The sequence below is a fragment of the Jaculus jaculus genome, chromosome 1 (assembly GCF_020740685.1).
Source record: "Jaculus jaculus isolate mJacJac1 chromosome 1, mJacJac1.mat.Y.cur, whole genome shotgun sequence".
Classification (NCBI taxonomy): Eukaryota; Metazoa; Chordata; class Mammalia; order Rodentia; family Dipodidae; genus Jaculus; species Jaculus jaculus.
The window spans coordinates 216,747,841-216,773,055 of record NC_059102.1 but is presented as its reverse complement, the minus strand read 5'-3'; the positions used below and the strand labels follow the sequence as shown (position 1 = coordinate 216,773,055).

Genomic DNA, 25,215 nt, shown 5'->3' with positions numbered 1-25,215 from the left:
CCAGCCCTGTCTTGTTTTTAATAGTTGTTCACATTACAGTTTCTGCAAACCTGAGTGGCAGAATTCTTTATGAACATTTATTAGCTATAGTTGAATTTAGAATTGTATATTATACATTTTTAATATTATTTTAAATTTTATACAGGATGTTCATGTATTTGCTTTAGAATGCAAAGTGGGAGATGGACAACGTACTTACCTTGTAACAACTTATACTCAACTTTGGTTTTACTATAAATCCCGGTGAGTTGGTTTGTAACAAATAGTGCACTAAGCTAAACTTGTATTTCTTTTTTTGTTGAAATTAATTCATGCTAAGTTGGCATTCATAGTTCTTGATCTTATGATTAGTTAGTCCTTTACTATTAGAATTGAGTTTTCGAATTCCTTTATCATGGCCTTATTCAATTATATCAACAAATTTTGGGAGAAAAAGAATCACACATGTGCATGCACACACACAATTGTATGTTTAAAGGGAATTTTATGACATTTCTATTTTGCAAAAAAATGTTAAATTTGATTTTTAATTACAAATGAATATTTACCTTATTAATTACCTAGTAGAGAAATATCTACCTTTAAGTACTCAAATAGGCTTTTTTGGGGCTATGAAATCAAGATCTTTTAACATTAATTAAAGATTGACATTCTCTGTAGAATGCCATAGTCAATGCTATGTTTTCCTGTGGAGTTATAAAATTGATGATGAGGAAAAATAAATAAATGCTTCAAAGTGAAAAATAAATGAACTCTCTGCTCTATATAACTGTGATATAGTCACCAATTTCTCAGATCTGAGTTCTGTATGGAAAGGGGAATAAATTAATAGGGCTTAAATACTTTTATTATAATCTTGCTTAAATAGCTTTAAATACAAGATATAATGTTTATATCCATGAATGCCATTTAATGGTAAATAAACATTTTTAGGATAAAAGGACAGATCATGTTTTACTAAATCTCATGCTATAAATATGATGCTATTATAGAATGTATGTATGCCTAAGAACTCATGTTCAAATCTCCAGGTCCCACGTAGCCAGATGCATAATGACACAAACATGCGATATCATACATGTGCCACAAGAGAGCACATACATCTGGAGTTCATTCACAGCAAGCTGAAGGTTCTGGTGCACCCATTCTTTATTTCTCTCTCTCTGTCTCAAATAAATAAATAAAAATAAAATATTTTTTAAAATCTTCCTAAGTAAAAAAATGTTAGAATTCTCACTGAATGCTCTGAATTCCAAGAATATTCATTGCTGGGATCTCAGTTTATGAAGAATGTTTCATGAAGGCAAAAATAAAATAGAGATGTTCTATAATATCAAAATCACCTATAAATAAATAACATTGTAATACTGACCTTGTTTCCTAGTTAAATAATGTTTTGAATATGATTATTACATTATTTCAAGAGGAATTCTTGATACTATGAGCCGCAGACTTACTGTTTTTTAGCTGTTTATTATTTCATAATTTTATATAATTAAGGCACACTTGCCACTGTCCTTGAGATTTTGTCTCTTGATTTAAAAGGTCTAAGATAGAAATCTAATAATCTTGAATTATTCATTTTAGGAAAGATCTTTTGCATTGCTATGAAGTTATTCCTGAAAATGCTGTGTGCAAGCTTTATTTTGATTTGGAATTTAACAAATTGGCCAATCCAGGAGCTGATGGCAAAAAGATGGTTGCATTACTTATAGAGGTAAATGATAGATTCCAGTGTTTTTCTTTTCTTCACTCATTTACTCACTCACTTACTCAGTGAAACCACACTCATACATAGGTTCCATGTTTCCTCTTTTTTGGGATATTCTCTTTTGACTTTATTTTTTAATATCACTTCTATGAGTAAACAGTGAAACAAAGTGAAAGCTCAACTTATATTGACATTTTATATTACTATATCCAGTTTAACAAAACTGAGGAAGATGACAATTGAAAATTTTCTATTGTTCAGTTAACAATTCTCTGACTTCTAGTATAAAGCAACTTCTACTATGAAAATTAGATCTTTAGATGAAATTCAAGGAAACTTTGATTAAAAATAGAATTTTTGAGCTGGTGGGAATTTTAGAACTTATATCTTATATCCTCTAAAAAATTAGGACGTAGCAGAGAATATACCTATTTAGGCCCACCAGCCTAAATAAACTGGCAAACCTAGTTTAGTAGTAATTGTCCCTGTTTTTATCCAAGAGAAAAGAATGTGCTTCTAGTATTTTTTTTTTTTTTTTTTTTTTTGAGTTAGGGTCTCACTCTAGCTCAGGCTGACCTGGAATTCACTATGTCTTTTCAGACTGGCCTTGAACTCACAGCAATCCTTCTACCTTTCCCTCTCAAGTGCTGGGATTAAAGGTGTGTGCCACCACACCCAGCTAGTATTTATTTTTCATTTAGCCATGTCAACCAGGAAGTCACCAAAAGAGAAATAACATAGGCTTGTGCAGCCAAGTTAAATTGAGATTCTCACTGCTACTGAAGTATAGTGCTGTTAATAGTACCAGTGTGGGGCTGGAGAGATGGCTTAGCAGTTAAGCGCTTGCCTGTGAAGCCTAAGGACCCCAGTTTGAGGCTTGGTTCCCCAGGTCCCATGTTAGCCAGATGCACAAGGGGGCGCACGCGTCTGGAGTTCGTTTGCAGAGGCTGGAAGCCCTGGTGCGCCCATTCTCTCTCTCTCTCCCTCTATCGGTCTTTCTCTCTGTGTCTGTCGCTCTCAAATAAATAAATAAATAATAAAAAAAATAGTATCAGTGTGTATGCTTGTGTGCACATGAATGTATATGTGTATGTGTGTGGAGGCCCAAGGACAACCTTAGATGTCATTCCTCAGGAGACTGTCTACCATTGTTTTTTGAAACATAGTCTTCATTGGCCTAGAGCTTGCAAAGTAGGCTGGACTGGTTAGCCACTGAGCTCCAGGGATTCACCTGTGTGTGCCTCTCCAGTGCTGGGATTATAGGTACATGCCACCACACCCAGCTTTTCCAAGTGGGCTCTGTGACTCAAATTCAGGTACTTATGCTTGGGTTGGCAAGCCCTTTACTGACTGTCCTTTCTCCCCAGCTCCCAAAGTACTACTTCACATTAGAAACTAGAAATGGTCTTAATGAAATTGCTAGTACAAATTTCATTTGTAACATTGATTAATAAACATTTGGAAAAGATCATTTAAGCTTTCAGTTATTTTTCCTCTTAATTTATCATCACCTTATCAAAAAAAAAGCCTTGAGGGCTGGAGAGATGGCTTAGCGGTTAAGTGCTTGCCTGTGAAGCCTAAGGACCCGGGTTCGAGGCTCGGTTCCCCAGGTCCCACGTTAGCCAGATGCACAAGGGGGCGCACGCGTTTGGAGTTTGTTTGCAGAGGCTGGAAGCCCTGGCGCGCCCATTCTCTCTCTCTCCCTCTATCTGTCTTTCTCTCTGTGTCTGTCACTCTCAAATAAATAAATAAAAATTAAAAAAAAAAAAAGTTTAAAAAAAAAAGCCTTGAAAAGCTAATCTCTATAAGGAAAATTTGGAAAAAATTAGAGAAATCTAACTAAAATCACATAACATTTTAACATGTTTACCATATTGACAGGACAATTTAGTATTCTTTTAACACAATTGTTTATAAACAATTATATTAAAATTAACTTCATTTGTTGGTCACTTTGTATGCCACAAGTTCATAATTGAGTAAATATTTTCTTTTGAGTCTGTGTGAGGAAGTATAAGTTATGTTAGCTCCATATATATATATATATATATATATATATATATATATATATATATATAATTTATTTATTTATTTATTTTTTGTTTTTTTGAGGTAGGGTCTCACTCTAGCCCAGGCTGACCTGGAATTCACTATGTAGTCTCAGGGTGGCCTCGAACTCACGGCCATCTTCCTACCTCTGCCTCCCAAGTGCTGGGATTAAAGGCGTGCCTCACCACGCCTGGCTCTTTATTATTATTATTTTTTTTTTGAGGAAGGGTCTTACGTAGCCCAGGCTGGATTGTTGACAAGTATGATTTTACACTCCTAATCCTTCTTCCTTTAGCTTCCAGCTGCTAATGCATGTGCCACCAGAATTAGCAAATTAGGTGTTTTTGAGAGAGAGAGAGAGAGAATTGGCATCGAACTCCAGACGTAAGTAAGGTGGTGCAACCTTGTGTGCACCTTGCATCACCTTGTGTCTGGGTTAAGTGGGACGTGGAGCATTGAACATGGATCCTTAGGCTTTGCAGGCAAGTGCCTTAACCACTAAGCCATCTGTCAAGCCCTAGTCATATATTTTTGACCACAAGATTTTTTAAAAATATTGTTTTATTTATTTATTTTTGAGAGAGATAATGTGCATGCCAGGGCCTCTAGCCACTGCACACGAACTCCAGACATTTGTGCTACCTTGTGCATCTGGCTTGCGTGGGTACTGGGGAATTGAATCTGGGTCCTTGGGGTTCATAGGCAAGCAACTTAACCACTAAGCCATCTCTCCATCCCTGTCCTCTGGATTTTATGACTTAGTTATATTGCTTTGTTCACTGTCCACAATGGCTCACACTACTATGTCTACATTCTAGTCAGTAGGACATGGAGAGGGGCAGGGCCTTCTCCCTATTTCTACAAATATAACTTCAAAATGGCATGCTACTTTTCTTTTCACCTCCCATTGGCCATAGTCACATGACCACAGTTTGTTATAAGGAGGCATGGAAGTGCAGTCTTTTTTCTGATTCTTCGTGCCTAGTGAAAAATTAGGATTCCATTTCTGCAGAAGAAGGAGGGAACACGAATTGGGAGGTAAGCTCTGTAGATTATCAAAATAATGGCATAAAGTAGTGTGAAATTTTAACTGTGTAAGTATTACAAAGAGATAGAATGTAATGGCAGGAATTTGATGAAGATGGATAGATTGAGGGAATCTTCTAAAAAAAAGTGAGAATTTACTAAAGAAAAGTAAGTTCAGATCATGAAGAGACACATGATATTCTAGTAATATGAAAATACTGCTAATATAGTTAATTGTATAACTAGTACATATCTAAGTGGTTGGTGAGTGCTTTTACAAACTTTTCTCTATTCTCAGTTTTTAGCAGCTGCATTTTATAGTTTAGTTGCTTAGGGAGCCATGAATCATGCATGCTGCTGTCTGTGAGTACCAGTGTCCTCTTGCCCAGAGGCTGTATTCTCAGAAGTGGTTTGGGACTCAATATGAATGATCAATATGAATAATTTAGTAGCTATAATTATAAGCTAGGTGTGGTAGATCACCTTTAACCTAAGCAATTGGGAGGCTGAAATAGGAGGATTGCCTTGAGTTCAGGATCAGCCTGGGCTATCTGACTTCCTCTAATTCCCACAGGTTTGTACAATAGCATGCACATATACATACACATATACACCACTCTACCCACACAAACAAAAAATAAATACTACAAAAGAAATATAATTAATGATTTTAAACATGTAGGTAATATTTAAAGAGATGCTTAAAATATTTGTATTGTAAGTTTAGAAGAAGGTCATACATAAATTGTTTGAATTTTAGGAGGCCTCTTTATTCCTGACAACCTATGAATTTTCAGACATAAAGAACATAATTTTAGGGCTAGAGATATAGCTCAGCACTTGTTTGCAAATCCTAACTTCCCAGGTTTGATTTCCCAGTACCCACATAAAACCAAATACATAAAATGGCACATCCCTGTGGAGTTCGTTTGCACTGGCAAGAGGTCTGGCACACCCATTTTTTTTCTCTCTCTCTGTTTTTAAATCAATAAATAAAAATATTTGTAAAAACACAATTTTAATCCTTCAACTTATAAGTAAGTGGGTAATTGTTATATTGCAGATACTCTGATTTTTTGTTGAACTTATTTGGATTTTGCTCACAAAACAATTTTATTTTTATTTTTTGGTTTTTTGAGGTAGGGTCTTGCTCTAACCCAGGCTGACCTGGAATTTACTATGTAGTCTCAGGGTGGCCTCAAACTCAGGGCGGTCCTCCTGCCTCTGTCTCCCAAGTGCTAGGATTAAAGGCGTGCATCACTGCACCCAGCACAAAACAGTTTTAAACCAAAATCACAACTTACTGAAATCTCCTTGTTTTTAGCATGTTTGTAAAGCCCTTCAAGATTTATACAGTGTTCATTGTTCAGCTGAAGATGTTTTAAATTTGGATTCTAGCACTGAAGAAAAATTTAGTCAGCATTTAATATTTCAGCTTCATGAAGTGGCATTTAAAGATAACATTCAAGTTGGTAAGTACACTTATTGCTTTATTTTATTTATTTTTCTGAGAGAGAGAGAGGAGGGGGGAGAATGGGCTTGCCAGGGCCTTTCAGTCACTGAACGAACTCCAGATGCATGTGCTCCCTTGTGGGCATACCTGGCATTGCATGCTTTTATCACTGCAACTGGCTACATGGGATCCAGAGAACTGGAACAGGAGTTCTTAGGCTTTGTAGGCAAGTGCCTTAACCACTAAGCCATCTCTTCAGCCCTGTTGCCTTAATTTTTTTTTTTTTTATGAGAGAGAGAACTGAACATGCCAGGGCCTCCAGCCATTGCAGTTGAACTCCAGACAGTGGGCCACCTTCTGCGCATATGTGACATTGTGCACTTGTGTCACTTTGTGCATCTGGCTTATGTGGGACCTGGAGAGTCAAACTTGAGTCCTTAGGCTTCATAGACAAGTGCCTTAACTGCTAAGCCATCTCTCCAGCCCCTGCTTGCCTTTAAAAAAAAAAAAATTATTGGGCTGGAGAGATGGCTTAGTGGTTAAGCGCTTGCCTGTGATGCCTAAGGACCCCGGTTCAAGGCTCGGTTACCCAGGTCCCACGTTAGCCAGATGCACAAGGGGTCGCACACGTCTGGAGTTCGTTTGCAGAGGCTGGAAGCCCTGGCACGCCCATTCTCTCTCTCTTCCTCTATCTGTCTTTCTCTCTGTGTCTGTCTCTCTCAAATAAATAAATAAATAAATTAAAAAAAATTATTTATGTATTTTTTTGAGAGAGAGAGGGGGGTCCAGGTAGAGAGAATGGGCATGTCGGGGCCTCTAGCCACTGCAAATGAACTCCAAGTGCATGTGCCACCTTGTACATCTGGCTTTACATGGGTACTGGGGAATCGAACCTCAGTCCTTTGGCTTTGCTGGCAAGCACCTTAACTGCTAAGCCATATTTCCATCTCCTGATTCCTTAAGTCATATTAAAAACTAAGATTTTCCTGTTGCTCTTGAAATTATTTAAGTATTTCTAAGTTTCTTTTTTCAAAACTTTTTTGCCCATTTATTTATTTATTTGAGAGTGACACACAGAAAGAGGCAGAGAGAGAGAGAGAATGGTTGTGCCAGGCCCTCTAGCCACTGTACATGAACTCCAGATGCACGTGCCCCCTTATGCATCTGGCTAACGTGGGTACTGGGGAATCAAGCCTTGAACCTGGGTCCTTAGACTTCACAGGCAAGCACTTAACTGCTAAGCAATCTCTCCAGCCCAAGTATTTCTAAGTTTTTATCGTTGTAAACCTAGTCTAACAAGTTGAATGGTACATTCATGTTTTTAGCATGGACCCTTATCTTACCTTGTCTTTCTGTTCCAGGCAGGTTAACCTACTTAGGGTATCTATGGCATTGGCAGCTCTTATAGATACTGGTATGGCAATGTGTGTTCTGGTACTAGTTTGTTCAACAGGACTTATTTTCATTTTCAGGATAAGTTATCAGTGGCTTTCTCTGTGATGCCTCATATCTGGATTTCTGACCTTTGCTTCAACTTTGAATTAGCCTTAGCTTTCAGGCTTGGGTCCAAGAAAGAATGTTCCAGAAAGAACTTGGAGATTTGGAATGAAGTCTGGATGTCTAAGTCTGAAAGTGTTACCAGAGTATTTATGGGGCTGTAGAAATGTCCCAGTAGTTGGGGGCGCTTGCTTGTGAGGCCTGTCTGTGCTGGTTTTGCAACTTATCACCCACCTAGAGTAAAAGGCACAAAGACAGCCACTGTAGGACTGGCATACACATCAGGAACCATGTACTGTGTGCACAGGGCTCCATCTCCGCCATCAGTTGTTTTGCTTAGCTGGATGTTCCCTCTGTCTCTTCCCGTTATCGCTTACATATTACTATTTGTAGAGTACATGATTGAGTCTTTATTCATGCTACCTTCACCTTTCATAATCATCACTGTTGCAGTCCAGTTCGCACTGCTGGTAGAAATCACCTAACCAAGAGCAGCTTCTGGGAAAAAGAGTTTTATTTTGGCTTACAGGCTCGAGGGGAAGCTCCACGATGGCAGGGGAAAACGACGGCATGACAGAGGGTGGACATTACCCCATGGCCAACATAAGGTGGACAATAGCAACAGGAAAATGTGCTAAACACTGGCATGGGGAAACTGGCTATAAAGACCATAAGCCTGCCCCCAACAATACACTCCCTCCAGGAGGCATTAATTCCCAAATATCCATCAGCTGGGAACCTAGCATTCAGAACACCTAAGTTTATGGGGGACACCTGAATCAAACCACCACAATCACTAACATGGCTTTAATTATCATTATTGGTGATTCTCTTTATGTTTAGCCCAGATTGTTCTCTGACTTGCTGGACTTATACAGCAGCTGCCTCCTTAACATTCCCACACAGACTCTTGGGCATGTACTTTCCCAACCTTTTAAAAATTTTTTTATTTTAGAGAGCGAGAGATTTAACATGCCATGGCCTCAGCCATTACAGTGGAACTCCAGATGCTTGTGCCACCTCATGGGCATGTGCAACATTGTGCTTGCCTCAGCTTTGTGTGTCTAGCTTATGTGGGATCTTGAGAGTTGAACATTAACATAACAATAGTAATATAAGTAGAAATTTAGTAAATATTTGCTGAATGGATATATAAAAAATGTTTATCAGAATGTGAAAATGGAGTCCTGAGCATTTTTTCTTTATTCCTATTTACTCTTCACAGTCTACTCTGTGATAACTGGCCACAAAGCTACAAGCTGAGGGAAGAAGTTACAAGCTAGGGGAGAAGAGAATAGATACACATTCAGTAACTAACAGTGTCTGCTATAATACCTTCTGAAAATAAATGACATTCTGTCTGAGCTTTGGATGAAACTCATTCATCTACACAAGAGTAGGAGAGCTTTTCTGTTAAGAGAGAGCGGCATAAACAGAGGGTCAGCAGCATGAATGTGTGGTTAATGAGGGCAGTGGGTAGCCCAGGGAAGCCAGTGAAAGCCAGTCAGGCCTGGTAAATGGGATCATCTAAGTTTCTTTCCACATTATAAACAGACAGAATCAGACACAGAGAATATAAACTAGCCAGGTTTTCCCCTTTCTCAGTGTATCTTTTGTTGACATTTCAAGTTCCTAGTGCTAGCTTCACAGAAAAAGGTACTAGGTTAAAGATAAGCCACCAACTTTATTTGCATAATGTTCTTCTGCCACTGTCATTATCTGGGGTTTCTATGATTGCTTAGTTATTTTGCATTACTCTCAGCCAAGAAGAGTCCTTGTCTTATGGAGAGTGGGTATGATAAGATTAGGGAAGGAGACAGCAGGTAGCTTGCTGGGAGCCAGTGTACTACTATTTATGCTTGCTGACTGTCACACCCTGGCCATGTCAGCACCCAAGGACCAAAGGCCTACCTGCCTCCTTAGCACTCCTCCTCAGCCATGCACTCACTTCTGTCACCTGGAGTCAAGTAAATGCAATTTTGAGTTTCCAGAAAAGTTAACTGTATCAGTTTACCTTCATATTGTTTTATAGTCCTTTGCTATGTCATGTCCTGTCACTTGGTTTACTTTCTCTGACTCCTTACAGAAACAATTGCATCTATATATCATTGCTTTTGTTTTGATGTTTAATGTTTCTCTATTTATTTTCTGGTTTTCTGAGACAAAGTCTTTCTCTGTACCTCTGGCTGGCCTCACAATCCCAATCTCTTTTAATTTTTTTTTTTTGTTTGTTTATTTTTATTTGAGAGTGACAGACAGAGAGAGAGAGAGAATGGGTGCACCAGGGCCTCCAGCCACTGGAAACGAACTCCAGACGCGTGCGCCCCCTTGTGCATCTGGCTAACGTGGGTCCTGGGGAATTAAGCCTCGAACTGGGGTCATCAGGCTTCACAGGCAAGTGCTCGACCGCTAAGCCATCTCTCCAGCCCAACAATCCCAATCTCTTATTTCTGCTCTCTGAGTGCTGGAACTACAAACATGTCCCACCACATCCAACTCCATTTTTAAAACACTACACATAAGCATGGTAGGTAGCACAGGCCTGTTACCCTAGTGCTCAGGAAGCTGAGGCAGTTCAAAGCTATCCTGAGCTACAGAGAAAAACCCTATCTCAAATATATTTATATTTATATTTCTTTGAGTTGGACAGTTTAATTAGAGAAAGAAAATTATAAGTTTGGGCTGGAGAGATGGCTTAGTGGTTAAGGTTACCCAAGTTCCCAAGTTCAGTTCCCCAGTACCCATGTAAGCTAGATGCACAAGGGAGCACATGTATCTGGAGTTCGTGGCTAGAGGCCCTGGCATGCTCATTCTCTCTGTCTCCTCTCTCTCTCTGCTTGCAAATAAATAAAACAAAATAATTTTTAAAAAATGAAAACTTTAAGTTTATGACATGTATGTTATTATTTAGATTCAAGCTTTTCTGGAGAATAATAAATAAACGTAGACTATTACTGTATTAGAAATTAAAATGAAATTTTGGTTAACATTATTTCATTTATACAGCATTAATATGTATGAGACAACTTAATAGCCAAACTTCTACTTAATTTCATAGTACAAATAGTATATGTGAGTTTAATGATGTTCCAGATTATCTTAATTTTTCATGGTATAGGTAGAACCTTATCCTTAGGGCAAATGTTGAAGTATAAAATACATTAATTGCTTTAATTCTGGATGTTAGCTCTGAGTCCATAGTTCATCTTGTAACCAGACCAGTTTAAGGGAAACATGATTGGCAAAGGGCGTGTCATGGTAGGTAAAGGAGAGTGAGTGACCTGGTGAGAACCTTGCCAGCATGTTGACTCCAGAGGGCACAAGTTCTCTCAGTGTTCTCTTACCTATCTCCACAGCAGTTTGCTCAGGCAAGCCCCTCATTCTTTAATCACTGACTAGAAAGATCATCTGTTCAACTTGTACTAGTAAAGTGGTCCTGCTTCTCTAGTGAGAGCATGTTAAGCTGAAGCTCATGTTAGCAATTTTTAAATGATTAGTTTACATATGACAACCAGCTCTTGTGCCCAATGGGAATTGAAAACTAAAAACTTACATAAAAGGAAGGATGTAGCAGAACATACAGATTATAGTTTATAGTAACTCAATTTTAAAACCAGCTATGAAAAAAAATAAAAGTTTTATTGTATAAAATCGTCATGTATAGATTTGTGCTGAGACTTTTAAAGATTTTTATTAGCATATATTAATTATATATAATATGACTTATATTTTCCATATGCATATAAGGTATTTTGATCATATTTACCCCCATTACTCTTATCTCCCTGACATTGATCCCTTTCCTCTTTCCAGGTAGCAGCATTCTGCTTTCATGTCTATTTTTATTGTTTTGTTTTTGGTGACCCTAATGCATTGAGTAAGGCTAATAGGAGCATGGGTGAGGGTTATCTACAGGAGCACGGGCAGCTTACCCATGGCTATATACCACTAAAGACAGTGTCTCTTCTTTCCCAAGCAACTAGGAATTGCCTGTAGATTATTGGGGGGGGGCGGGAGGGGGGGTTAGAGCTTTCCTTTTGAGCTCCTCCCAACCTCCATAATGGAAGGGCCAAATCTTGTGCATCTGTTCACATCTGCTGAGTGTTCGAGAGTGCAGCGGCCATGCAATGCCCACAACACCTTACCTCCTCCTCCAGCTTTTACATTCTTTCTGACTCCTCTTCTGCATGTTTCTTGAGCATACAGCACATATTCTCAACACTTTAATCATGTAAGCCTCTGCAGAAACTACCACTCCCTGTAAAAAGCAGCTTATCTGACCCAGTCTGTCAGAAACACTGATGTTTGGGCACACACACAAATATTTAGAAGGCAGTTTTAACAGGCACACCATGTCCTTTTAGCAAAACAACAGCAGTAGCTTCCCCATTAAGGCCACTGAGCACCCCAGCTATGGGCTTTTGACCATATTTGCAGTACGAGGTGTGAATTTTTGTGGAGGAAGCCTTAAATCCAAATAAGAAAACAGCTGGTTACTCCATAACTGTAATGCCACTATTGTACCAGTGGGTACATCTTGCCTAGCTGGTATAGTATGTCCCTGTATCTTAAGTTATAGTTTTCAGTAAAGAAGATTAGATTGTACTTTTTTTTTGGGGGGGGGGTTCAAGGTAAGGTCTCACTTGAGCTCTGGCTGACATGGAATTCACATGGAATTCACTATGTAGTCTCAGGGTGGCCTTGAACTTTCAGTGATCCTCCTACCTCTGCCTCCTGAGTGCTGGGATTCAAGGTGTGCACCATCACACCCGGCTTAGATTGTACATTTTTTTTTCCTTAGGTAATTTTGTGAGAAAAATGTTGCAGCCTGCTCTTCAGTTAATTGCTAAGGAAAGTGATGATAGGATTCCAGAGACAATGGACCAGGAATTTTCTGACATTCCACTAAAACAAGAAATTTCCTTGAACAAAATCTCTACAAATAAGGATACAGAAAAGAGCTGGACACTGAATTCAGAGAAGCCCAAGAGACTGGAGTCAGCTAAGCAAACTGGGCCTGATCTTTCATTTTTAGTTGTGAAGAATAACCTGGGAGAAAGGCATCTTTTCGTGGATCTAGGTGAGTAACATTGACATCTGTATAGATGGTGAAAGCAAGTTAGTGCCTGCTTATTGCTATACTTAGATTCTACAGTGTACTTGGAACTTCTTGAGTGAAACAGTTAAGATTCCTCTTTGATTTTGTAGATAGCCACTTGTCTCAGCACTGCTTGTTGAAATGACTGTCCTTTTCCCAGTGCTTAGCAGTACCACTTTTGCCATCAATTGTTAGTATGTACTTTGAACCATTTGTACCATTTGAACCATTTGAACCATTTGTACATTCTATTCTGTTCCATTGTTCTTTTAATCAATTCTTGGGCCAGTATAAGCACAGCCAGCACTGTCTTAATGTAGTTTTGCAGTAAATCTTTATATCCTGTAAAATAAATCCCTCAACTTTGTTCTTTGAAATTTTCTGACCATTCTTGACCTTTTGGGCTTCCATTTAAAATTTTAGGATCAACTGTTTGCACAAACACATGAGGCCTATGTGTTTTTTGGTTTGGATTGCATGGGACCTAGATCAGCTAGAGAAGTGACCCCTATGTCCAACCTACTTGGTGTTCTGTAATTTCTCTCCATCATGTTTTATAATTTTCTGAACAGAAATCCTGTTTATCGTTTTTTAAAAAATATTTTGTTTATTTGACAGAGAAAGGGTGGGGGAGAGAATGGGCACACCAGGGCCTCCAGTCATTGCAAACAAACTCTAGACGCATGCACCCCCTTGTGCATCTGGCTAACAAAGGTCCGGGAAATCAAACCTGGGTTCTTTGGCTTTGCAGGCAAATGCCTTAACTGCTAAGCCATCCCTCCAGCCACCCGCCCCCCTTTTTGAGGTAGGATCTCTAGTGCAAGCTGACCTGGAACTCACTCTGTAGTTCCAGGATGGTCTCAAACTCACAGTGATCCTCCTACCTCTGCCTCACAAGTGCTGGCACCACATCTGGCATGTACATCTTTTGTTAGAATTACTGTAGATACTTGATTTTGTTCTTTTGATGTGTCCCTTGTCCTTGGGATTTCATACTATAAATCTTCATTGTTTTAGAAGAGCTCAATATTTACAAAACTTAAAAAAATCTCCGGCCCCTTTTCCTAGCTTTTCTATTTGTCTTCAATTGTTCTAAAATAACTTAGTTTTCTATTTCTAGATGTGGCATTCTCCCATGTCGAATTCAGTTTCTTAATTTATAAATTGCTCTAAGTTTGTTTACAGGTGTATGTAGAAAATAATTGTCTCTCCTAGCAATTCTGTAGAAAGTAATCTAATATTTGCTGACTATAAAACTAATAACAAAAACCATACATTCATTTTTAAATTGATTTTTGATATAGGAGTCTACACAAGAAACAGAAATTTCCGATTGTATAAATCATCAAAAATAGGAAAGTATGTAGCCTTGGAGGTTGCTGAAGATAACAGATTTTTTCCTAAACCATCAAAACATCTTTCTGAAGAAAATCAATATTTCCTTTATTCTTTAGTTAGCAATGTCAGGTATGTAGTACCAGAATTAATCATAATGTATGAACCATGGTTAGCATTATATGTTGCCTTTTAATGTGAAGTGTGCAAATTTATTCTACCTTAAGAAAAGTAAAGTTTTTTCTTATAAGTGTTTTTTTCCTATTAACTGAAAAATAATAGCATAAGGAATTTTAGCCATTTATGTTTCCATTTACATATTTTTATGATTATATTTCACAGCTCTTTGAAAATTATTATTGCTGCTATAAAGAAAATCATACTATTTATATCATGTTTGAAAATATAATTGCTGTTGTCTCATTTTCTCTTCTCATATACACATTCACAGTTCTATATAGCTCCTTTACTCAAAAACTATTTCTTGGGCTTGGGGTATATAGCTCAATGGTAGAACATTTGCCTGGCATACTCAAGGCCCTAGATTTTATCTCTAGAAATAATCCCCATAAATTTTTTCTTTTTCTTGAGGTCACTGCTCATAAAATTATGATTTCTGATTTTTCTGCCCTCACAAGCATTTTCCAAGTTGATAGTTTTCCAACAGTTAATTATAAGTTGAATTCTTAATGCCTGAATACCTTTCTATTATCAGATTGTTGCTGCACACTTAAGTTTCTATGTTTTCATCATTTAAATGCAAAAGTCATCTTTATTCATACCCCTATTTCTAGGCTGGCAGTTTTGTCAGCTCAAAATGAGGTTAACGCCAGGTATAGTGGTGCCCACCTGTCTGTAATGTTATTACTTGGGAGGTGGAGGCAGGAGAATCATGCATGAGTCAAGATCACCTTTGGCTACATAGCAAGTCATCCTGGGCTTCATGAAACCCTGTCACAAACAAAACAAAACAAAATGTGGTTAACAACATAAGCCAGGCGTGGTGGCACATGCCTATAATCTCAACACTCGGGAGGCAGAGGTAGGAGGATCACCATGAGTTCAAGGCCACCCTGAGACTACAGAGTTAATTCCAGGTCAGCCTGGACCAGAGTGAGACCCTACTTCGAAAAACAAAAAACAAAACAACAAACAACAAAAAAAACCAAACATGATCACATGAACTTGCTATGATGATTCTTTCTTTCCCCTTTGCCTTTCCCAAAATTTTTTAAGGAAAAAAAGTCCAAAAAAAATTTTTTTTAAAGCCAGGTGTAGTGGCACATGCCTTTAATCTCAGCACTCGGGAGGCAGATGTAGGAAGATCACCGTGAGTTTGAGGCCACTCTGAGACTACATAGTGAATTCCAGATCAGTCTGGACGAGAGTGAAACCCTACATCGAAAAAAAAAAATTAAGAATAATTATCAGGCACTTGCCTGCAAAGCCAAAGGACCCAGGTTCACTTCCCCAAAACCAACTTAAGCTCTATGCACAAGGTAGCACATGCATCTAGAGTTCATTTGCAGTGGCTGAAGGCCTTGACATACCCAATGTGTGTCTCTCTCCCTCTCTATCTTGTAAATAAATAAATATATAAATATTTTTTAAAAAGAATAACTATTAAGAATATCTTTCTATAGGGAAAGTTGCATGCAGTAGAAAGATACACATTTTTAATGTCTTTATTTTGGTGTGTTCCTTTAGTAACACAGCTAAATAATAAGATCAAAGCCTTAGTTTCTTTTAAAGTGGAAATAATCACCTTCTGGGGTTAAGTCAGTTAAGTCTGGGGTTAAGACAGCAGTAGCCAGCATGCACCATCTGCTGGGGACTAGTGGCAGCAATGTCTGCACTTCCAAAAGTAACATGGTGGAGGTAGTCCTGGAACACTTGCCACAGTTCATCATCCTGTTCGGAAGTGAGGGATTTTTGCCCTAAATGAGATGACTGTAACCATGTCTGTATCCCAGTAAATGCCAGGGATTTTACTGCTAGGAGTAAAGCCCAACAGTTAATTTTACATAATTTTCCTTGTGCTTCTATCCCTCTTCATTTCTTCTTCTTATTCAGACTTTTATAATTATTGTATCAAAAATTTCAAAGGATATATGGGTTTGGGGAAGAGAATTACACTTTTTTTGAGATAGCATCTCATGTAGTCCAGGCTAGCCTTGTACTCACTGTCCAGCAAAAGAGGACCTTGAACTTGATTTTTCTGCTTCCACTTGCCAGTGTTAGCATCACAGGCATGCACTACCACAGTTTATGCATTGGTGGGGGTTGAATTCAGGGCTTCTATGCTAAGCAAATACTCTACCAACTAAGGTATGTCTCTGGACCCAGAATTATACTTTCTGTCATTTCAGCAGTCTTGAATCCTTGGATTTACTCTGTGAGGAAAGCATTTTTAAATAATCACCAACCTACTGTTTAAAGAAAATTATTTTAATTTTCAAATCACATGTTATATGGTAAGATTGTTGCTTTTGTGGGTAACTGTGCTACTAAGATAGAACCATCTAGAAACTCAATTTCCTTGCTCTAGCCATACTACTTTAATTTATGCAAAGGTTATTTTGTTTCTTTTGCATATTTTTGTCTTCAGATTCTCAGATACTTTACGAATTCTTACATGTGATACATCTCAGACTAAAGAGAAGCCAGTTGAGTATCTTAACAATATCAGCACTTCAGGTAATTTAAAGAAAGCAATTCCTATTAAAATGTAAGGCTCTAAAATGTATATTTCCTTAAAAAATCTTAAGTTCTAAGTGTGCATATATGCTGAGCATTTAAGACCCAATAAGACCTAATAATAGAAAACTAATAAGGTTTCTAGCCAAGTGGACACATGTAAAAAATATTAAAATATTATTTACTAATTACTTAAAATACTATTACACATGTTGTTTGTAATATAAACATGTCAAAATAAAAACTACTTGCCCCTTTTCACCCTTCCTTTGACAACAGACACATAGTTTCCTATTTAACCCTGCCAAGCTTCTCCTGCATCTCCAGTATACAAAGAGCTCATTAGAGGCTTCAGTGTTTCATGTCTGTTGCCTGTTCCCATGCTAAAGAACTTCTTTCCAAAAAAAAAAAAAGAACTTCTTTCCAAGATTTCTTCCCCAAATTCTTCACTAGCAATCTTCATCCATATGTCATTAAAATAGTGAGAAATTGAAATAGTCTAAAGGTACAACCAGATTGGATGGGTTCTGTGCTATGAAGTACTTGTAACTAGGGTTAGATTTGTAAAGTTTATGTAATTTGGAAACCCTATGACAGATAAAAAAAAATAGGCTCTAAACTTATATTTATAGGGCTGGGAATATAGCTCAGTGGTAGAGCACTTACCTAGTACTTGTGCTGGGTTTGGTAGAATCCCATTCTACCAGCAACAACAAAACACAAACACATTTACAGTGACAAACAAAACTAAAATTATATGTATGATTATAAACATGGGTAACATCTTATGCTTATTTTGTTTGAGTTGTTTAAGGTGTTGTTTAAGGTGTATTTCTAGACATTTCTTGGTAGGTTTTCTCATTCCTAAACTAAAGGGTTCCAAAATTTGTTGCTTACATAATGCTTATAAGTGAAATACAGACTTCATTTTAAGAAAACTAGAATTTTTCTGTCTTTAAAATTTAAATGAATTTGTAAATGGATCATTCTAAATTGTTGGTGGCTTTCTAGATACAAAATAATATTGAACTACTGTTACTCTCCAGCCAGAGACCCCAGGAAACACAACTGTAATAAGAAAATTGAATTTGACTTCTTTTTTTTTTAAATTTTTTTTATTTATTTATTTGAGAGTGATAGACACAGAGAGAAAGACAGATAGAGGGAGAGAGAGAGAGAATGGGCATGCCAGGGCTTCCAGCCTCTGCAAACGAACTCCAGATGTGTGCGCCCCCTTGTGCATCTGGCTAACATGGGACTTGGGGAACCGAGCCTCGAACCGGGGTCCTTAGGCTTCACAGGCAAGCGCTTAACCGCTAAGCCATCTCTCCAGCCAGAATTTGACTTCTTGAAGTAGTAGAAGACTCTGGGACATTTCAGTAAGAGACTGCTGGAAAAGACTTAAGATTTGAACTTAGATTAGGTGATCTGGTGGAAGCACAGGTTTATGTGGACTTGAGGGACAGCTCTGCAAAGCCCTGCTACTAGGAAGCCAGACTAAGAGGACATCAACACTGTAGTTGGTAAAGCAATAGTGATTGCTGGTATTAAGCAAGATGAAAAGAGGTGTCTGACCATTTTAAAATTTCTTTTATTATTGCAAACTTCCATAATTACAGACAATAAACCATGACAATTCCCCCCCCCCACTTTCCTCTTCACAACTCCACTCTCCATCATATCCCCTCCCCCTCTCAATCAGTCTTTTTATTTTGATATAATTATCTTTTCCTCTGTTATACCGGTCTTGTGTAGGTAGTGCCAGGCACTGCGAGGTTATGAATAGCTAGGTCTTTTTATGTCTGGAAGAGTGCATTATAAGGAGTCCTACCCTTACTTTGGCTCTTACATTCTCTCTGCCACCTTTTCCGTGATGGACCCTGTGCCTTGGAAGATATGATAGAGATATTTCAGTGCTGAGCACCCCTCTGTCATTTCTTCTCAGCCACCATCTGAAAAGAGAAGGTTCTCTAACCAAAAGTGAGAGTAGCAGTAATATATGGGTAAGAACATTAAGAAAAAGTGCTTACCAGGCCATTTGGTAAGCATAATATATACACTTAGCCAGATACCAGCAGGCATTACACCCCTAGGGCTCATGACCTCCCCTGTCATAGGTTTTTAGTACCAGGCATGTATTCCTTCCTGGGGAAGCAGGCCTCCAGTCCAAGTAGAGAATGGTTGGTTTCCCCCATAACAGGCATGCCACTATTGACCCAGCTGGCCACACTTAAGGCTTGTAGTGCCCACTGCTGTTTATCTCCACTGATGACTTTTTTTTCTCTCCCGTGGGGCTACATGCAACATAGCTTTTTCCAGCTTTCTGTCAGCTGTTCTACACAGAGGTGGTTTTCAGCTCAGTTCTAGCAAGATTTCTCAGTGACCTTGCAGCCTAAACCTTTAGCAATAGGGTCTTGTCATCTATTTCTGGTGGGAAACCAAGAGCCTTGGCAATGGCCTGTAATGTTCTGGGGGCATCAGTGATTTCCCCAGCCAACAACTTAACTCACTAGAAGGTATATTCCATCCCTGACACTGAAACTTTTCTAGTAACAATTTATATATTCTGGGTGTGCCATTGTCCAAAAAAGTAGGTTCCCATATGACTTATTCATACCCTCTTAGATTTTGATTAATCCTTTCCCCACTCTTCCTTTACTCAATCTCTTCCCCTGAGCTCATTTAGGCCTTTCCATCCCTAGGAGTTTATCTATCTACATATATACAGTATCACCCCCTTAAGTTCTCCCCTCTCCTTCCTCCCTTATAGCCTTTTCCAGCTTTCTGGCCTCTGCTACTGAGTTTTATTCCAACTCACATACAAGTCTAAACATTTGTAGGTAGGATACACACATGAGAGACAACATGTGTCTGGCCATTTTTGTGGTTTGAAAAATGTTCATGTTTGATGGTGTTCAGACATGATTATAAAGAGGTCTTGTGTTTGTCTGAATCCTCATGACCACAGAGGGCCTTATATGATGTTGGAAATCTGTGCAGTACTATTCAACAGGACACTGCAGCTGAGTGGGAGAACCAGGCCCCTTTGTGGTTTCACTAGTAGCTGTGTAACTCGTGGCATGTGGAGCTCCTTTTCTCCTTGTCACAGTGAAGAAAGTAACTGAAGTTATCTCCAGAACTTTGTATGTGGCCGGAGAGATGGCTCGGTAAATAAATCCCTTGCTGTGCAAACATGAATAACTGAGTTTGGAACTCTAGCATCTACATAAAATGCCATATGCTATGACAGGCATTTGTAACCCAGCCCTGCCCACAGGCAAGACATAGTAGAAGAAGGCAGCTAGAAGCTCGGGAGTTAAGACAGTTGACGTGGCAAAAACATCAGTGATTCCAGTACTCAGGAAGCAGAAGTAGGAGGATCACTGTGAGTTCAAGACCAGCCTGGGACTACAGAGTGAGTTCCAGGTCAGCTTGGACTACCTCAAAAAAAAAAAAAAAAAAAAAAAAAGTATCTGTGAACAATGTGAGACCCTGCCTCAAAGGAGCTAGAAGGCAAGGACCAACACCAGAAAGTTGTCTTCTAGCCTCCATATGCCCACTGTGGTACCCACTCACACACATCAGACACATACATTTAAAAATAAATTATCATTTTATTTATTTATTTATTAGAAACAGAGAGAGAGAGAGAGAGAGAGAATGGGCACACCAGGGCCTCTAGTCACTGCAAACAAACTCCAGATGCATGCACCACGATGTGCATCTGGCTAATGTGGAACTTGGAACCTAGAGAATCGAACCTGGGTCCTTGGACTTCACAGGCAAACACCTTAACTGCTTGGCCATCTCTCCAGCCCATATACAATTTTTTTTAAAGTTAAAAACTATTTTATTAAAACCAAGTCAACGTTTAGGCTAATTAAGGTTTGAATTTTCTGTGCCTCCTTGTGGCATATCAAGAACCCAGCAACTGACTTAAAGGCAAGTTGCTAACAAAGAAGAAAAAAAAAGTCAATGGATTTTAAGTCCCATTATTCTACTAAATAACAATTTAACTAAAATTTAACTGTTTAACATTTATTTTAAATAATTCTATTTTGCAGTTGAAGCCATTGAAGGTTTTCAGTGTTCACCCTATCCTGAAGTTGATCAATTTGTTCTTTCTTTGGTGAACAAAAATGGCATTAAAGGAGGTAAAGCTAACTTTCTTCTTTGCTCACACTACATGCCAGAGTAATGGTACCTTCAGAAACATTCTGTATTTTAGGAATTCGGCGTTGGAACTACTTTGTCCCAGAAGAATTACTTGTTTATGATATTTGTAAATATCGCTGGTGTGAAAACATTGGAAGATCCCACAAGAGTAATAATATCATGTAAGTAATATTGCTTATTAATGAGTTATGTCTAAATATTTATATATGATTTTTCAAGTTAGGGTCTCACTTCAGCCTAAGATGACCTGGAACTCACTGTGTAGTCCAAGGCTGTCTTCAAACTCACAGTGATCCTCCTACCTGTTTCCCAAGTGTTGGGATTAAAGACATGCATGGCCATGCCTGGCTAAGTGTTTATAATTTTTAAGTAAAGTTGAGAATGCAAAAACCAGTGGCTAGTAAGTCATGAGAAATTTTGTTCTACTTAATATTTCACATCAAAGCTGAGACTCCATAGTTTTGATGAAGTCCTCTATCTTTGAACTACATGCTTTCACTTGCTCTTTAATCTGCATTGGGTTTGTGAGGTTCCTCCATGTTTTAAAATGCAATTATTAGGTATTATTTTTATTTTTATACACACTTATGCAGATGTGTATAATGTGGGGGTACATGTATTTGAGACAATGTGTATGCACATATAGGTACATGAGTGTAGATGTCAGAACACAACTTTGGTGTTATCCTCACGAACACTGTCCATCATCATCTTTTCAGACAGATCTCTTATTGTCCTAGAGCTAAGCCAAGTAGACTATACTAGCTGCCAGCAAGCCCCACGGATCTCCCAGTGCTGGGAGTAGAGGTGTGTGCCATCACACTAGCATTTTTATGTATGTACTGGGGATTGACCTCAGGTCCTTGTAACTTCAAGGTATGCACTTTTACTGACTGAATTGTCTCTATGGCCCTGTTTTTACTTTATAACATGTCATTACATAAATATGCTATAGTTTATCTGTTGTCTTACAACGGACAGTTGTTTGTTACATATTTTCTTGTTCATATTACCTAGTATACGTATGCAAGAGTTTATCTAAAGTTATGTCTAAAAGTAGAATTGCTGTACTATAGAATGTGTGCACATTTTTACCAGTTAAGCAGTGGTATTCCCAGCCAGGCATGGTGGCATATGCCTTTAATCCCAGTACTCAGAAGGCAGAGGTAGGAGAATTGCTGTAAATTCTAGGCCAGCCTGTGACTACATAAATGGTTTTCCAAAATAGTTGTGCTAAGCTATGCTCCTGTAGGCAGTGTTTTAAGATTTTTCTACTTCTCTGTATTCTTACCAACACTTCAGTATTGTTAAGGTTAAGAAATTCTTTTGCGGGGGGCTGGAGATCTGGGCTCAGCTGTTAGAGGCGCTTGCTTGCAAAGCCTGTAAGTTTGGTTTCAGCTCCTCAGTACCCACATAAAGCCAGATGCACAAAGTGGCACATGTGTCTAGAATTCGTTTGCAGTGGCCAAAGGCCCTGTAGCTCCTATTCTCTCTCACACTCTCAGATAAATAAAAATATTTACAGAAATTTCATTTTGCTAATCTGGAAGGTAAAATAGGATATCCATGATTAAAAATGAAGTTGAGGGAAGCCGGGCGTGGTGGCTCATGCCTTTAATCCCAGCCCTCAGGAGGCAGAGGTAGGAGGACTGCCAAGAGTTCAAGGCCACCCTGAGACTACACAGTTAATTCCAGGTCAGCCTGGACCACAGTGAGACCCTACCTCAAAAAACAAAACAAAACAAAAAATGAAGTTGAGAGTTATATTTCAAGTCACACTCACAAACTATTAAGTCTTATTTAATATCAAGAGTTACTAACAGTGTTAAGGATACCAGGAATGAAAAGTACAGGTGGACTTAACCATTTAGCGGTTAAGGCACTTGCCTGCAAAGCCAAAGGACCCAGATTCAAGTCCTCAGGACCCATGTAAGCCAGATGTACAAGGAGCACATGTACCTGGAGTTTGTTTACAGTGGCTGGAGGCCTTGCTGTACCCATTGTCTCTATCTCTCACATAAAAAAAAAAAAAAAAAGGTGCCGGGCATGGTGGTGCACACCATTAATCCCAGCACTTGGGAGGCAGAGGTAGGAGGATCACCGTGAGTTTGAGGCCACCCTGAGAATTCAGAGTGAATTTTAAGCCAGCCTAGTCTAGAGTGAAACCCTACTTCGAAAAACCAAACAAACAAGAACAGCCCAGGTGAAGCAGTGTGTGGCCTGGGACACCTGCATGGCTCTCTATATCCTTCCTAGACTGCTGTTCTGACTCAGGGTGACACCTGAGGCACAAGTGAGCAGTTACCACATATAGCATGGGTGATAGTTCCAGTGATTCATACCTCACAGATCCCTAGAGTCAAGTTTACTTATTATATGCAATTCTAAAATCTGAAAAGTCGTAATAAAGGTCATTCTGTAGATGACTGTCCTAGCACTTGATCCAAATGTTCTTAGGCTTCTAGTGCACTAAATGTCTTAAAAATCTTTTCATATCTGCTCCAGTGTCCAAGAAGACTTAGCAGAAGGGTGGGGATGTGCTCCATGAAACAGAAAATAGGGAGAGGTTCTGTTATTTATTTCAAAGAATGGATTCAGCAGTTAAAGTTTTAACAATTTTGTGCTAAAGTCATACCCATAAATTTAAAGAAAATACTTTCATTCTTAAGTACTGTTGCTTGTTTGGGGCACTGTATAAGTTTTTACGGCTTATCAGATTAGGAACCACATCACTGCCAATTTGTATCATTGATGTTGATACTTTTTGTTACAAGTACAAACACACAAAAAATCTCAGCCCTCATACGACAGACATCATTGAAAGAGAATGAGTACTCAATTTTTCTGATTTCACACTATCCCCAATTTAGACTCCAGATAGGTATGGGGATGCTTTTGGAAAGCCCCATGGCACAGCAGCCAGGTTATGTCCATCAGCACCAAGCTGCACAATACAGCACATGATTGAGCCCTGGCACACAGCCAAGTTTAAGTTTCCTGGCCACCAGAAGACTCACATCTCAAAGTGGGGCTTCACCAAGTTCAATGCAGATGAATCTGAAGATACGGTAGCTGAAAAGCAGCTCATCGCTGATGGTTATAGGGTCAAATATATCCCTTGTCATGGTCCCCTGGGCAAGTGGTGAGCTCTGCACTCAATGAGGACTTCTATTGCTCAATACCATATCAGCCACACTCATTCACTAAATCTTCACAGTACAAAAAAACATAACAAGAAGACTTGAGTGCAGTATGAGTTTGAAGATCATGACAACAAACAAGTGGGTTTGGGGTGCTTGGCAGATGTCAGGTCTCTCTGGTTTTCTGGACACTTCAAGTGTCCTGCAGTGCCTGAACTTTACTGCACAGTTTCAACACTGCAGAATAGTCCGTTTATCAGGAAGTTGTTACTGGAATGTTCACAAAATTAAACCAGTCACTTCTTTTACTCTCTTAATCACAAGTCCCTCATCACCTCCCCATTTCTACTACACTAACTGCTATGTGGAACATTTGCCATCTTGTTTCCTTTTCTGGAATGTGGGAAGCTTTTAAACTGTAAAAATATTTAATTTTCTTACTTTTACTGATTATAAGACTTTAAGCTTTCTGTCACCTTGCATGTTTGTGTGGGGTGTGTACACATGTATGTATGTGTGTGCTAGAGTTAGTCCATAGGACAACTTTGGGTGTCCTTAAGAATGCCCTCCACTTCCTTTGAAAATCGGTCTCTCATTGGTTGGAGCTTACCAATTAGGCTTGACTGACCGACTAGCCAGTTCCCAGGGATACGCCTGTCTCTTCTTCACTGGTACACAGAACACAGGTGTACACCATCACTTCCAGCATTTCTTAGGTACTAGAGATGAAGCTCAGATTCTTGGCATGTGTGATGTCTGATGTAAAATGTTCATGAGCCAATTTTATTTTGGTTAAGCATATATATTTTTATCCTATGCTTTTTTTTTTTTTTCATTTTAAGTACTAGGCCACCTCTTTTATAAATAACAGATAACCAGGTTTTTTTTTTTCTATTCAGGATGGGCATTAATACTGGTTTTCTTTTATGTAAAGGATTCTGATTGATCTGAAAAATGAAGTTTGGTATCAAAAATGTCATGACCCTGTATGCAAAGCAGAAAACTTCAAATCAGACTGTGAGTTGTATATTTT

At 38.7% G+C, this 25,215-nt stretch overlaps 1 protein-coding gene across 1 annotated transcript in view; it reads left to right on the top strand.

The window, feature by feature from the left end:
• The window catches only part of Primpol (primase and DNA directed polymerase), a 55,662-nt gene that overhangs the window by 24,391 nt on the left and 6,056 nt on the right, over window positions 1-25,215 (top strand). The window contains exons 3-11 of the mRNA XM_004666386.3: window positions 146-243; window positions 1,588-1,717; window positions 6,111-6,258; window positions 12,538-12,816; window positions 14,139-14,301; window positions 16,778-16,866; window positions 20,931-21,020; window positions 21,095-21,203; window positions 25,117-25,199. Coding sequence (XP_004666443.3) covers window positions 146-243; window positions 1,588-1,717; window positions 6,111-6,258; window positions 12,538-12,816; window positions 14,139-14,301; window positions 16,778-16,866; window positions 20,931-21,020; window positions 21,095-21,203; window positions 25,117-25,199 — 1,189 coding nt within the window. The remainder of the gene's footprint in view (window positions 1-145; window positions 244-1,587; window positions 1,718-6,110; window positions 6,259-12,537; window positions 12,817-14,138; window positions 14,302-16,777; window positions 16,867-20,930; window positions 21,021-21,094; window positions 21,204-25,116; window positions 25,200-25,215) is intronic.